This window comes from Lissotriton vulgaris, unplaced genomic scaffold (genome assembly GCF_964263255.1).
Source record: "Lissotriton vulgaris unplaced genomic scaffold, aLisVul1.2 SCAFFOLD_783, whole genome shotgun sequence".
NCBI lineage: Eukaryota > Metazoa > Chordata > Amphibia > Caudata > Salamandridae > Lissotriton > Lissotriton vulgaris.
This window is the reverse complement of record NW_028250878.1, coordinates 598,108-613,679: the sequence shown is the minus strand read 5'-3', so window position 1 is coordinate 613,679 and position 15,572 is coordinate 598,108. Positions and strand designations below refer to the sequence as shown.

The following is a 15,572-nucleotide window of genomic DNA, read 5'->3' as shown; positions in this document are numbered from 1 at the left end:
GTGCCTGGGACCCACGTCTGGGCATCCCCAGTACACTTATAGCGAGTTTGCAAAAACAACAGGTGATGGACCGAATGAGGATCAATGTCACACACTCAACCCAGTCAAAAGATCTGGGTCCTAATCCATCGTTTTTTTGCACTCCACACCACCCTGGGTTAGACAATGGCGATATGCAAATCAGCTCTGACCCTGTGCCCCATGGGAACAGTGCAGTCCGAACTACAAAAGCCATGTCCTTCCCAGAACGGAATCAAGCATCCGAGGACCGGACCGGTTTCGAGGTAACACCTCTCATCAGCCCGGCTAGCTTGACTCCAGTGGTGTGGAGTGCCTGGGACCCACGTCTGGGCATCCCCAGTACACTTATAGCGAGTTTGCAAAAACAACAGGTGATGGACCGAATGAGGATCAATGTCACACACTCAACCCAGTCAAAAGATCTGGGTCCTAATCCATCGTTTTTTTGCACTCCACACCACCCTGGGTTAGACAATGGCGATATGCAAATCAGCTCTGACCCTGTGCCCCATGGGAACAGTGCAGTCCGAACTACAAAAGCCATGTCCTTCCCAGAACGGAATCAAGCATCCGAGGACCGGACCGGTTTCGAGGTAACACCTCTCATCAGCCCGGCTAGCTTGACTCCAGTGGTGTGGAGTGCCTGGGACCCACGTCTGGGCATCCCCAGTACACTTATAGCGAGTTTGCAAAAACAACAGGTGATGGACCGAATGAGGATCAATGTCACACACTCAACCCAGTCAAAAGATCTGGGTCCTAATCCATCGTTTTTTTGCACTCCACACCACCCTGGGTTAGACAATGGCGATATGCAAATCAGCTCTGACCCTGTGCCCCATGGGAACAGTGCAGTCCGAACTACAAAAGCCATGTCCTTCCCAGAACGGAATCAAGCATCCGAGGACCGGACCAGTTTCGAGGTAACACCTCTCATCAGCCCGGCTAGCTTGACTCCAGTGGTGTGGAGTGCCTGGGACCCACGTCTGGGCATCCCCAGTACACTTATAGCGAGTTTGCAAAAACAACAGGTGATGGACCGAATGAGGATCAATGTCACACACTCAACCCAGTCAAAAGATCTGGGTCCTAATCCATCGTTTTTTTGCACTCCACACCACCCTGGGTTAGACAATGGCGATATGCAAATCAGCTCTGACCCTGTGCCCCATGGGAACAGTGCAGTCCGAACTACAAAAGCCATGTCCTTCCCAGAACGGAATCAAGCATCCGAGGACCGGACCGGTTTCGAGGTAACACCTCTCATCAGCCCGGCTAGCTTGACTCCAGTGGTGTGGAGTGCCTGGGACCCACGTCTGGGCATCCCCAGTACACTTATAGCGAGTTTGCAAAAACAACAGGTGATGGACCGAATGAGGATCAATGTCACACACTCAACCCAGTCAAAAGATCTGGGTCCTAATCCATCGTTTTTTTGCACTCCACACCACCCTGGGTTAGACAATGGCGATATGCAAATCAGCTCTGACCCTGTGCCCCATGGGAACAGTGCAGTCCGAACTACAAAAGCCATGTCCTTCCCAGAACGGAATCAAGCATCCGAGGACCGGACCGGTTTCGAGGTAACACCTCTCATCAGCCCGGCTAGCTTGACTCCAGTGGTGTGGAGTGCCTGGGACCCACGTCTGGGCATCCCCAGTACACTTATAGCGAGTTTGCAAAAACAACAGGTGATGGACCGAATGAGGATCAATGTCACACACTCAACCCAGTCAAAAGATCTGGGTCCTAATCCATCGTTTTTTTGCACTCCACACCACCCTGGGTTAGACAATGGCGATATGCAAATCAGCTCTGACCCTGTGCCCCATGGGAACAGTGCAGTCCGAACTACAAAAGCCATGTCCTTCCCAGAACGGAATCAAGCATCCGAGGACCGGACCGGTTTCGAGGTAACACCTCTCATCAGCCCGGCTAGCTTGACTCCAGTGGTGTGGAGTGCCTGGGACCCACGTCTGGGCATCCCCAGTACACTTATAGCGAGTTTGCAAAAACAACAGGTGATGGACCGAATGAGGATCAATGTCACACACTCAACCCAGTCAAAAGATCTGGGTCCTAATCCATCGTTTTTTTGCACTCCACACCACCCTGGGTTAGACAATGGCGATATGCAAATCAGCTCTGACCCTGTGCCCCATGGGAACAGTGCAGTCCGAACTACAAAAGCCATGTCCTTCCCAGAACGGAATCAAGCATCCGAGGACCGGACCGGTTTCGAGGTAACACCTCTCATCAGCCCGGCTAGCTTGACTCCAGTGGTGTGGAGTGCCTGGGACCCACGTCTGGGCATCCCCAGTACACTTATAGCGAGTTTGCAAAAACAACAGGTGATGGACCGAATGAGGATCAATGTCACACACTCAACCCAGTCAAAAGATCTGGGTCCTAATCCATCGTTTTTTTGCACTCCACACCACCCTGGGTTAGACAATGGCGATATGCAAATCAGCTCTGACCCTGTGCCCCATGGGAACAGTGCAGTCCGAACTACAAAAGCCATGTCCTTCCCAGAACGGAATCAAGCATCCGAGGACCGGACCGGTTTCGAGGTAACACCTCTCATCAGCCCGGCTAGCTTGACTCCAGTGGTGTGGAGTGCCTGGGACCCACGTCTGGGCATCCCCAGTACACTTATAGCGAGTTTGCAAAAACAACAGGTGATGGACCGAATGAGGATCAATGTCACACACTCAACCCAGTCAAAAGATCTGGGTCCTAATCCATCGTTTGACTGGGGGAATGTGTGAAATTGATCCACATTCGGTCCATCACTTGTTGTGTTGGCAATTGCCGCCCTAAGTGCGCTGGGGATGCCCAGACGTGGGTCCCAGGCACTCCACACCACTTGGAGTCAAGCTAGCCGGGCTGATGAGAGGTGTTACCTCGAAACCGGTCCGGTCCTCGGATGCTTGATTCCGTTCTGGGAAGGACATGGCTTTTGTAGTTCGGACTGGACTGTTCCCATGGTGCAACAGGGTCAGAGCTGATTTGCATATCGCCATTGTCTAACCCAGGGTGGTGTGGAGTGCAAAAAAACGATGGATTTGGGCCCAGATCTTTTGACTGGGGGAGTGTGTGACATTGATCCACATTCAGTCCATCACTTGTTGTTTTTGCAATTGCCGCCCTAAGTGCACTGGGGATGCCCAGACGTGGGTCCCAGGCACTCCACACCACTTGGAGTCAAGCTAGCCGGGCTGATGAGAGGTGTTACCTCGAAACCGGTCCGGTCCTCGGATGCTTGATTCCGTTCTGGGAAGGACATGGCTTTTGTAGTTCGGACTGGACTGTTCCCATGGTGCAACAGGGTCAGAGCTGATTTGCATATCGCCATTGTCTAACCCAGGGTGGTGTGGAGTGCAAAAAAACGATGGATTTGGGCCCAGATCTTTTGACTGGGGGAGTGTGTGACATTGATCCACATTCAGTCCATCACTTGTTGTTTTTGCAATTGCCGCCCTAAGTGCGCTGGGGATGCCCAGACGTGGGTCCCAGGCACTCCACACCACTTGGAGTCAAGCTAGCCGGGCTGATGAGAGGTGTTACCTCGAAACCGGTCCGGTCCTCGGATGCTTGATTCCGTTCTGGGAAGGACATGGCTTTTGTAGTTCGGACTGGACTGTTCCCATGGTGCAACAGGGTCAGAGCTGATTTGCATATCGCCATTGTCTAACCCAGGGTGGTGTGGAGTGCAAAAAAACGATGGATTTGGGCCCAGATCTTTTGACTGGGGGAGTGTGTGACATTGATCCACATTCAGTCCATCACTTGTTGTTTTTGCAATTGCCGCCCTAAGTGCGCTGGGGATGCCCAGACGTGGGTCCCAGGCACTCCACACCACTTGGAGTCAAGCTAGCCGGGCTGATGAGAGGTGTTACCTCGAAACCGGTCCGGTCCTCGGATGCTTGATTCCGTTCTGGGAAGGACATGGCTTTTGTAGTTCGGACTGGACTGTTCCCATGGTGCAACAGGGTCAGAGCTGATTTGCATATCGCCATTGTCTAACCCAGGGTGGTGTGGAGTGCAAAAAAACGATGGATTTGGGCCCAGATCTTTTGACTGGGGGAGTGTGTGACATTGATCCACATTCAGTCCATCACTTGTTGTTTTTGCAGGCCAAATGTGTGGCCGGTTGGAGTCAAAAGACACAGGATCCTTTGAGTGACACCCAAGCGCAGGCGCATTCTCGTCAGACTGCAAGTGGGGATATAGGGATGAGGTTGGCTTTATTTTCTTGCTCATATGAAATGTTTTTGACTTTGACTTAGTGGAAGACTTTGAGCAGGAAGGGGGCTACATGCAGAACCAGCCCTGAGAAGTCAACCGAGCATTGCCCTGTGAGTTGAAACAGGAGCTGGACTTCTGTTTTAAACGCAACATCTTCTTATGCTCGATGAAATTAAACTTCACCTTCGTCTGCCTGATTGCCTTCAGCTGCAGATTGGAACACTTATTGCACAACTTCAAGTGGTGAACAGAGCCCAGGCAGTGCAGAGGAGTCACGGCTTGACTCCTGTTGTTTTCAGTAGAGACATCGTCCCTGGCACACCGCCTGTGGAGAATTTGAAATCATTGGATCACCAACAAATTTGGGTGGCAAGCTCCAGATCTACATTGATGGCCACAGAAAAAGGAACTGATATCATTGCGGAATGAGGGTACTTGTATACAGCTGCACTCCTTCAATTCCAGGGAGGTATGGCGTCAGTGCAGTGCCATATTGTGCCATACCAACTAGTGGGGAGCAGTGCTTGTAAAAATCACTGAATCCAGTGTGGCACCTGGGAATATTCTTGGTGAGGAAGCTGTGCTCATAACTTCCCATCAAAAACCTATTTGGGCCTCACACTTCACACCCTCATTTCAAGGAGAAAATACAGTGTATAATCAATGCACAGCATGTGAATCTAGAGTAGTCTCATACTGCAAAAACTAGTTACCTACCAGACTTACATGTCTGTTAGTGCAAGCACATTGTTTGCAATTCTGTAAAATATACTCAGTACATGCTTGGCCAATAAAGTCCTGAGCAAAAAGAATCTGGAGGTGGTGGCTACTTCTCAGGCATTGTGGGCTTACTGTTCATATCTTTGAGACTCATACTAGCTACAGGTAAGATTGATGGCCAAAAATAAAAGGTATATTAATTTCTAAGCTATGTCCAAACCCAAGAAGAGATCTAATCCACAAAACAATTGTTACAGGCAAGTAACTACTTTCTTTCCACTTCATCATCACACCACAGCAATAACAATCTGTCCCCATCATATTCACCCCACATCAAAACATGATCACATTTACCCATATAACCCTACACAGTGAGATGCTCATATAACCCCGAAACATATATTTCTCCTCCAACCCCCACACACCTATACTTAACAAACCCTACACTGTTGCTGCATATAGTTTCCGTGTTTTATGGGTGTGAGGAAGCATCTTCCTCCAATCCATGTTTTGAACCAGTAACATGTGTGTGAGGGAACCTAGCAATGTCCCTTCTTCCTCCTACCCTAGTCCAGTGCTTCCCTCTGGGTACGTTTTCACTACTACAGCTGCCCAAGCCATTCCTGTGTGTTTTGTTGGTGCAGCTTGGTAAAAGCCATATCTCTACATAATAGGAAAACGACTGACACTGAAGTGCCGGGTTTTTAGAGACCCGGTGGTGCCAGGGGACCACACCCGAAGACCTCTAGGTTCTCCCTGTTCTGGACTTACAGAAACACAGAGTCTTCTAGGTGTAGTCATAGATCGAGGTTTATTGGTTGCAACCAAGTAACAGGTGTCCTAGAATTACAACATCACGGGTCATAAGTTCTCAGGAGACTGTTCGTTTTTACAGAACCAGACTTCTCCTTATATAGATAAATAACAGCTGCGGGCAAGAATTCTTGAGTTTATGATATGGTTATACACATATTTTCACAACAATACAACGAGCGAAGTCATGCTGGTCAGCACATATTTCAGATGTCCGGATTGTGATGGATTACCCCGCCAGACCCAGAATTCCCATCAGATATCGATGAAACACCAATAAGGTCAAGGACCCTCCCATCGTAAAACTGGTCATAAACAAGAATCATGGACAGGTGTATGTGTATGGAAAACATGGTCTGTATGTAGTGAATGGTTTATGGCATGTTGAGCCTTGATGATATCTTACTCGGCCACTGGGCGAGGAGCTGCCCAAACAGGTTTGGCTGGAGGCGGTGGAGTCAGCTCGGCCAGGTCACGGGGAAGTCAGCTATGGTGGACGTGTCCTTTCAGATCAAACTCGGCCTTAATCAATTGACTATATGAGGGCAAGCCATAAGATGGATGCCGTTCACAAAATGGCGTCTGAGGGTTCGAGACGGAAACCACGATTTAAGGGTGTCAGCATCACTCGATCATGACGCAAATGCATAGGGATGATGTAATAATCATTACCGGTCCGTCGATACCAAATTCGTCATGGTACGACGACATTTGCGATACGAGTGTGTGGACCCCGAGGCTGGCGGAACGGCAGGGTCCAGAATTGCAGTACCACAGACCCTCCTTTTGCCCTCATATTAGGCAATAACTCTAATCTGAATCCAGATCTGTATTGATGAATTCGTGGAGATGCTGCTGGGGCATCATTCTGTTGCTCAGTTCGTTCCTTGATACAGGCTTCCTCACACATGAAGTAGCACAGAGGCCACATAATGCAGGAGCGCACTGTACAAACAGGCAGAACATAAACAGAACGGCTAGGATCATCCCAATGAAGATCAGAGTTTTCCATCCCCAGGCAGAGATCAGTTCCCACAGCCATCCTAGCACAGACCAATCCCCTTTCTCCACGTTAAGGGAATCAGAGATTTGGTGTAGTTTGGAGATGGCCTGGTACACTGTCGGGGCATTATCGGTGATGAAAATGCAGCAACTAGATTGGATCACTCTGCACACACCACCACGGTCTGCAAGTATGACATCTAGGGCAACCCTGTTCTGAAGTGTCATAAGTCGATCCGACTGAAGCTCGGCTGTTAAGTTGCTAAGGGCACCGGCCGTTTCGGTCACGGCGGACTCAACTATCCTCCTCAATTGTCGAATGTTCCTGCTGGCCCCCAAAATGGCAGAAAACCCTTTGCGAAGTCTCCAAATTCTTGACCCGCGGTGTCGTCTTGACTCACGACACCCCTAACTGTCCTTGTCCGATGGTAATCTGCCCCGGCCGTGTAGGTGGGTGGCAGCAGAAACGAGATGAAGCATGTGCCCGAGAAGTCAGGGGGCAACCATGTATAGGCTTTGTCATGGCAGACGAAATAGGTGCCTTTAGCCGCCAAGAATGGAGGGGAAGTTCGGGAAGCAAACACATATGTTTCCGTGCATACGCTCTTCCCCAACTGTGCTTTGGGATCCCTGCCAATACCTTGCAGACATAAGTGACCACGGTGGGGCACTATCCAGACTGGGGATGATCTCTTCATTTTCTGGTTTTTATTCAAAGAGAACCCATATTTAGTCATATTCCAATGGCTATATGGAGTGAGTTCATCTTTAGGAATCGTTTGGTACGTGTCAACATCACTACTCATATTTCTTATTCCTACCACTAGTGCCTTGTTGCTGGAATCGCTCTCTGTGGAACGGGGCGGGTATGGTTCTAGGGCGAACAGGAACATGGTCTGGAAAGCCCACAGAGAACCATAATAACTGAATGGCAGGATGAAGTATGGAATGCCCTTATCTGTTGTGTGTGGCATGAGTCCACATATCCAACAATTTGATGTGTTCATTATAGACTGGTGCTGGTGTAGGAGCTGGATGAAGGAGTTATTTACAAACTCTAGTCTTCTGGCAGACTCGTGTTCAGGAAGAGGGTGAAAGGAGTGTGAGGAAACAGTTGGAGGAGGTGTGGGCTGAGTGTTGTTTAAAAAGGTGATTTAAAACGTGCATAAAGTATAACCAATCAAGAACATCGTTATGCTACATATCATCAAAATACATGTTATCAAGAATTTCTTCTTTGCCATCACAGTGCATATTCTCTTTTTAAAGTTCATGCGTCTAGCAGGTCTCTCTACCCTCGGAAACTCCATCCTCTGGTTGCTGCCCGCGGTGGGAGGTTGCTTCTGCCAAGATGTGCGCTCTGTCCAATCCGGGGTGATTCCCTCAGACTGACCAGAACCGTTGACCTAGGCGTCCCCGGCTGCACTCCTCAGACTTCAACCGCGGCCTTAGCAGCAGAACCGGATGGCGGTTCGAAAATCAAAAATGAGCTAGTTCCCTGGGCGAGAGAGCTGTGGAATCAAAAATAGTTCATGGGAAAAGGGAAGATCACACTAATTTGGGTATGTCAGTTCCTTGGTCTTGGCCTCAGATTATAACGTTCTTTCTCAGGCACGGTGTGATCTTTGAACAATGTTTCAGGCTCGGTAGTGTCCAACTGCATTGCCGGTGGCACAGATCCTTGCAAAATGCAATCGCTCTCTTTGTCGGTATCAGTTCCTCTTAATCGTGCATCGCTGAAGGGGACAAAACGAGGTACAGTTTCAGTCTCAGAGTCAGCGATTCCGTTCTGGACCCACCGGTCATATGGAAGGGGCAGCGGGACCCTTTTGCAATGGGCGCCGTGCACCCAGTGTTTCTTTCCGTGGACACGTACTGCAGAGCGGGTCGACAGCAAAACCTGGAAAGGTCCGGTCCAGCGAGGCTCCTCGTTCTTTGTTCTCCTGAAATTCCGAACTAGGATCCACGAGCCAGGTTCGATGGCATGGCCTGGATCGTCAGATGCCGGTGGAGAGGAGCTGTGGACCTGTTGATGTAAAGCATGCAGTTTAGTTGTCAATTCATGCAAATAGTCAAACAGTGCAGGGTACTCGATCTCACTGAGCTTTCTTGGCCTCGGTACTCCCCATATATTTGCTGGGCGCCCGAACACGATCTCGTGTGGGCTAAGTCCCAGTCTAGAATGGACAATCATCCTGGTAGACAAGAGTGCTAAAGGCAGGGCGTCTGGCCACTTGAGACCTGTGCTGGCTTGGATTTTTGCCAGTTTCAATTTTAATATGCCATTATAGCACTCTACCAAACCTGCCGATTGGGGGTGGTTTGCAGCGTGGAACTTCTGGTGGATGCCTAGACACTCACACACTCTCCTCGTCACTTGTCCCACAAATTCACTTCCGTTATCACTCCAGACAATCCTAGGCATGCCAAATCTAGGGAAGAATTCTTTGACAAGGGCTTTGGCAGTTGACAATGCAGTGTTGTCCTTAAGGGGGTACGCTTCTACCCACCTGGAGAAGGCGCAAACGACAACAAGCACATACTTCAGGTTATTTCACCTCTCCATGTGGATGAAATCGAGCTGCAAGACCTCGAACGGGTACGTTGGAGGTGCAAAATGACCAGCTGGGGTTGGGGTCCCTCTACCGGGATTGTGCTTTAAACACACCATACAATTTCTGACCAGATTCTCTGCACATTTTGGGATACCACTATTCTGCCATACTGGGGCCAACAACTTACATATTCCTTTCACACTGACGTGTGCCACTCCATGGGCCATCGTCACCATTGCGAGCACATAAGCGTTAGGTAACAACCATCGCTGATGTTCTGACAGTTCGACCCAACAACCATTCGCATCTAATCTACCCTTGCTTTCTCTCCATTCATTCACCTCTCTCTCAGTCGCGTCAGCTTGTATAGATTTCATGCTTTTGATGGTGTCCTCACACATACCCACATCAGGGGTCCATCTAGCAGGACCTACAACATACATCCGACTCATTGTGTTCCTTGCAGTCTCTTTCGCGACCTCGTCTGCAAATGCATTCCCTCGACCAACATCATCTTGAATCTTTCTGTGTGCACTGCATTTTACAATCGCAACTTGTAGGGGCAGGGTCAGTGACTAGAGAAGGTCGTGTATTAGCTGGCCATGTTGAATTTTCGCGCCATGTGACGTCAGGAACCCACGTTCACGCCACAATCGTCCAAAACTATGGGCTACGCCAAAGGCGTACTGACTATCAGTGTACACATTCACTCGTTTTCCTTTCGCCAACACGCACGCTCTTGCTTGCCAGAAGAGGTAAGAATGAATAGAGGGATAAAAGACATGGGTATTTCAAATGGAATACATAAAGTACAAAATATTCATATTACATAATTACTAAAAATAGCAAAAATGTGACGGAGAAGTGCTAGAATTAATTGCACTAGAGAATGTGTATAATTCTGAATAAAGTGCCTGGTCTTGCTCCTAATCATTATCCTGATACTATACTGAGGATATTACGTTTTCCACTGACACTTAGGGGTGTGTAAGAAAGAAAAGACCAGTGGGCAAGTGCTATAAAAATATCCTGTAGTCGCCAAGCAACTGTTGTCTTTTGCACTAACAGCCAGGATATTTTTTGAGCACTCAAGCCTCCATATGACTAAGCATTCCACTAACCCCACTCAATCTTAAGTTTCTATGCAAAATCCGCTATACAAACCCCCTCTGGGTGTACCTTATCCACTGAAAATTATTTGAGGTCCATTCCAACCCATTCTAATTTTGCTTTCTGTTCCATTGACTAACCATAGGCAAATCAGACTTGGCACTGGCCCTGACTGAAGAGGGATCCGCCAACCAAACTGGCAGGAAGAATTTCACCCCATCCCTCTTTTCTTGGCTTTGACAACGAGGGTTAAGAGCTTATCCAACCGTACCAAGATAATAATAATAATATTACTAATAATACTAATAATAATAATAATAATAATAATAATAATAATAATAATAATAATAACGAAATGTATAAGAGAGCGAACAGCTACCTCAAACAGAGGTGTCCCGGCGCTAAGAGAAAGACAGAAGTGCTAACTGCTAGATCGACAAATGCTATCCTGTCCCTAGGTGTCGAGGCTAAAAAGCCAAGTTTTCAAATCTTTCCTAAAGGTAGGCTCAGATTGTATCTGTCGCAAGAAGTTGGGCAAATCGTTCAGAGCTTTGTAGCCACGGTCACAAAGGATCTCCCTCCAATACGTGCTTTCTTGAACCTCAGGACGCAGAGTAGGTTCAAGGCGCCTGATCTAAGTGGCCTATTTTGTTTGTAGCTGCATAAGCCGAAGCCGCGCCTAAGCCAAGCCCGTCTGCGCCCGTCCGCGCCACGATGGCGCCGGGCGCGGGCCATGCTGCCCAATCCAACCCTGTTCTCAAGTACGACTCTAACACGCTACTCGCTATGCGCCCGCCACCATCAAGCCATAGCTGCAAGGATCACCGTCCCATTGCTCACCTCTGGGGACCATTTTCATGCCGTTCCTGTAGATGGTCATCCTTGGGACCCACTGGCACCATCCCACACCCCTCCTCCCTACCGTCACATAAGCCGATTACCTTTCGTTGTGGACTCATCAACGCCAGATCCTTAGCTTGTCATGGACAAGATATCCATGACCTCATACTTTCCCATGACCTAGACGCACTGTTCATCACTGAGTCTTGGCTAAATGACTCATCTAATCCTGATCTGGCAACTGCCCTTCCCCCTGATTTTACGATTCTCAGACGAGACAGACCAGCCGGCAGGGGAGGTGGGTTAGCTATTATCATCAGAAAGGATGTTAGATTCCACACATTTGAACTGACCTCACTCAAGGACTGTGAGAGCTTAGGCTTTGTGATTCACATTAACTCCTCCACCTCTTTTACTGGTGGACTTGTGTATCGCCCCCCCGGAAACGCCACGCCTTTCCTGGACTCCCTGGATGACACCCTTGGATCTCACTTGACTCATTACCCCAGCTTTACTCTTCTCGGCGATTTCAATCTTCATTTGGAATCCCGCGCAGACCCCCACACTTTAACCTTTCAACAATCCCTTGATATCTTTGGCCTTTCTCAACTGGTCGTGCCCCCCACGCACTCGGCCGGACACACATTAGATGGCATCTGCACCAATTCATCCACTATAACTGTATCCCCCCCAATCCCACAAATTTGGACTGACCATCATTTTATACCTTTTTCTATCAAGGCAAAACCCTCTCCCCACCCACACTGTAAGAATTCCCCCTCAACCTTTGCGATAAACTGGAAGAAAGTAGCTGAGTCCATTAAGTCTCATCCTCAGCTCCCTTCCCATCCTCCCACTATCGTAGGAGATGTATCGCAAGATTCCAAAAACTTCCACATCTGGATCAACAAATTGGTCCTGGATAAGTCCAACTCAACCAATCATAAACCAATTTCCCATAAAAGGAAGCCCAATGCCCCGTGGTATACTCAGGCCCTCACCGATAGCCATCGTATGTGCAGGGTCCTTGAAAGAGAGTGGAGGAAAACATACGACCCCACCTCCAAAACCCTATACATTCGGCAGAGGAAACTATATCTGTCACACATAAAGAAAGCCAAAAAAGAGTTTTTCACCACAGCCATAGAAACAGCTAATCAAAAACAACATACCATCTTCAATATTGTTAAGTCCTTTACCCACCCCAAAGCCCTGGCACTAGAAATCCCCCCATCCCAAACTCTTTGTAACCAAATCGCTGATTTCTTTGTTGACAAAATTAATAACATCCACAAGGATTTCCCCCCCCCTGCCACCCCTCCCTTACTTCACAACACTGATACACCTTCTTTTTGCAGTTTTTCTCCAGTATCCTTGCCTCAATCCCAGAAGGCCATCATGACCTGCCGTTCGGGAGCCCCTACTGACTCCTGTCCCCCGGCCATCCTACATCTTCTCATTGAGGCCGTCAACCCTCTCATCAATTCCATCATCAATCAATCCCTCAGCTCAGGCACTGTTCCGGCTGAATGGAAGAAAGCCATCGTAAAGCCTCTAATGAAAAAGCATAATAAACCCCCGACAGACCTTTCCAACATGCGCCCAATTTCCCTACTTCCAGCATTAGGCAAAATTACCGAGCAAATAGTACATGCTGAGCTAAAAGCCTTTGTGGAAAACAACCATATTCTCCATCCTCAGCAATCTGGTTTCCGCTCCGGCCATTCTACTGAAACTGCTCTGATCGAGTTATCCGACACCATCAAGTTCCTGCAGGATGAGGGGAAACACGCTGTTCTCATCCTGCTCGACTTAACCGCAGCATTTGATACCATCTCTCATGCAATCCTCATCCACAGAATGTGCGAAATTGGTGTGTCGGATACCGCTCTGAAATGGATATCTTCATTTCTGTCTAACAGATCACAAACAGTCTCACTTGGCCCCTTTCTCTCCAGCGAAAGAACCATTCTATCAGGTGTGCCCCAGGGGTCCATTCTGAGCCCACTTTTCTTCAATATTTACATGGCCCCCTTGCTCACCCTGATTGAATCCCATGGCATCCTTGTAACATCTTACGCTGACGACACTCAACTTGTCGTCACCCTTGACAATAAACTCCCCGATGCCGCTCTTAGATTCCAGAATTGCCTTTCCCAAGTCTTTGCATGGCTCAATAATAATCACCTCAAGTGCAACAGCGCCAAAACTGAGATTATACCCTTAGGCAAAGACACCCTTTTTTCTCCAAAAGATTGGTGGCCCCAACACTCTGAGGCACCTCCCAGTGCAGTCTCATCGGCCCGCAATCTGGGTGTCCAATTCGACTCGTCCCTCAGTTTTGACGACCATGCGCGCATTACTGCAGGGTGCTGCTTTAATCTCATCAAACAGCTAAAGAAATTCTTTGACTTTCTCCCTATTTCCGCCAGGAAATCAGTGGCCGTGGCTCTGATCCTGTCCAGACTCGATTATTGCAATGGTCTCCTGGCAGGTATAAAAAAGTCCACCCTTAAGAAGCTACAGAGCTTCCAGCACGCGGCGGCCAGGCTCGTTCTCGGACTTCCGAGAAGGTCCTCGGCCTTGGCGGCCCTCAACACCCTCCATTGGCTGCCCCTCCACAAAAGGATCCTTTTTAAACTCCTTGTTACTGTCTTTAAGGCCACTAAGAACACAGGCCCCTCCTATCTTCTCAAGCGCTTCCCTCAGTACACTCCATCGCGCTGCCTGAGGTCATCAGGAGCTAATCTGGTTACCATACCCAGGTTTAAGCTCAAAACGAAAGGTGGAAAAACCTTTTCACTCCTGGCGGCTAAGGCTTGGAATGGCCTTCCCTCTAACCTCAGGCACACCCCTTCAGAAACCCTCTTCAGAAAACTTCTGAAGACTTGGATCTTCCTTCGACCCGACTCGTTGGTCCTCGCAGCCATATGATTCCCATTTCCATCAAGTTGGGTTCTTCTGATTGCTCAGCGCCAAGATGCTCCTTCCGGAGCGATAGTCGCGCTATATAAAAATTAATAAATATCAAATATCAAATAAGCGCTGCTTCAGATAGCTTGGGCATTTCCCGTGGAGAGAACGGAAAGCAAGTGTCAAGGCCTTAAATTCTATTCTTCTAGCCACGGGCAGCTAATGGAGTTTCTTGATGTGTGGCGACATGTTGATAGTAGGGAACTCTCCTGATTATTCTTGCCGCCGCATTTTGGACCATTTGTAGCCTTTTGATCAAGTAAGCAGGTAAGCCTATATATAGACTATTTGCATAGTCCAATCTTGCCGTCACCGTAGCGTGTATGACCACTCGGCGGCAGTCCTCAGGTTGTAAGTGGATTAATTTACGTAGACTTTTCAGTTTCCCAAAACAGGCCGAAGGCACCTGTGTAATCTGAGCTGAGAGGGAGAGGTCCGTCTTCCATTTATTTGACCCCTAGGTTTTTTGCTAATGCTGCTGGAGTAGGTATAAGCAGCATTGGCAAAGCCAGTAGGTCTCACTTATTATAGAGCTATTGACTTCCCAATGTCGTTTAGCTATGTTGCAGAACAGTGTGGCTACTGCACAGCATGGCTAAAAGTAAAATAAATAGCACTACAAGCATTTTTTTTTTTACCTTTCAAAGCCATACTGCTTTTGTGTTTTACAACTTTTATAGCGCTTCCTTTATAATGTTTAGCTGTGTGCAGGTTTGTACATGCAAACCAGAATGGCTTGGTAACTAATGGCACTCAAGACACATGATGGAGATGTATTTTTTCACCATATGATGGTACACTCATATTTCTTCTTTTATTGTAGATATGCCACACCTGTGGAATACGATAAAAAGAACTGTTGGACTTTTATGGACTACAAGGCATGTGAAACCAGAGTTGTCAGAAAAGATGACCCTACTGTTAAGTGCGAAGTCTTGGGTGCAGTCGGCAGATAAAATATACAGCCTTCAAAAAGAATAACAAATAATAATGTTGACTGTTTCAAATGAATAATTGTTATTCTATTCTTTTCCAATAATGTGTACACATTTGTAAAATAAAATATAGCTGCACCTCTTTGTAGTTCTCTTTCATTAGTACTCCATAAAACTCTTTTTGCAGGAACTGATTATGATATCGTACCAATGAGGTGCCAGATTAGGAAGATAGCCATGGGTGTGGGCTCAAGAGTTTTTTTCTCTCCAATGGATATAGTTTAATCTGTGTATCGGATAGGAATTTTTGCACAACATGTTAATGTTGATAAAATAGTTTCCCTCCTGTGGG

At 48.0% G+C, this 15,572-nt stretch overlaps 1 protein-coding gene across 1 annotated transcript in view; it reads left to right on the top strand.

Moving 5' to 3' along the window:
* The window catches only part of LOC147663092 (beta-microseminoprotein-like), a 129,623-nt gene extending 114,261 nt beyond the window's left edge, over positions 1 to 15,362 (top strand). The window contains exon 4 of the mRNA XM_086950687.1: positions 15,109 to 15,362. Within this exon, the coding sequence (XP_086806813.1) occupies positions 15,109 to 15,241 (133 nt within the window). The 3' untranslated portion in view covers positions 15,242 to 15,362. The remainder of the gene's footprint in view (positions 1 to 15,108) is intronic.
* The last annotated feature ends 210 nt before the right edge of the window (positions 15,363 to 15,572 follow it).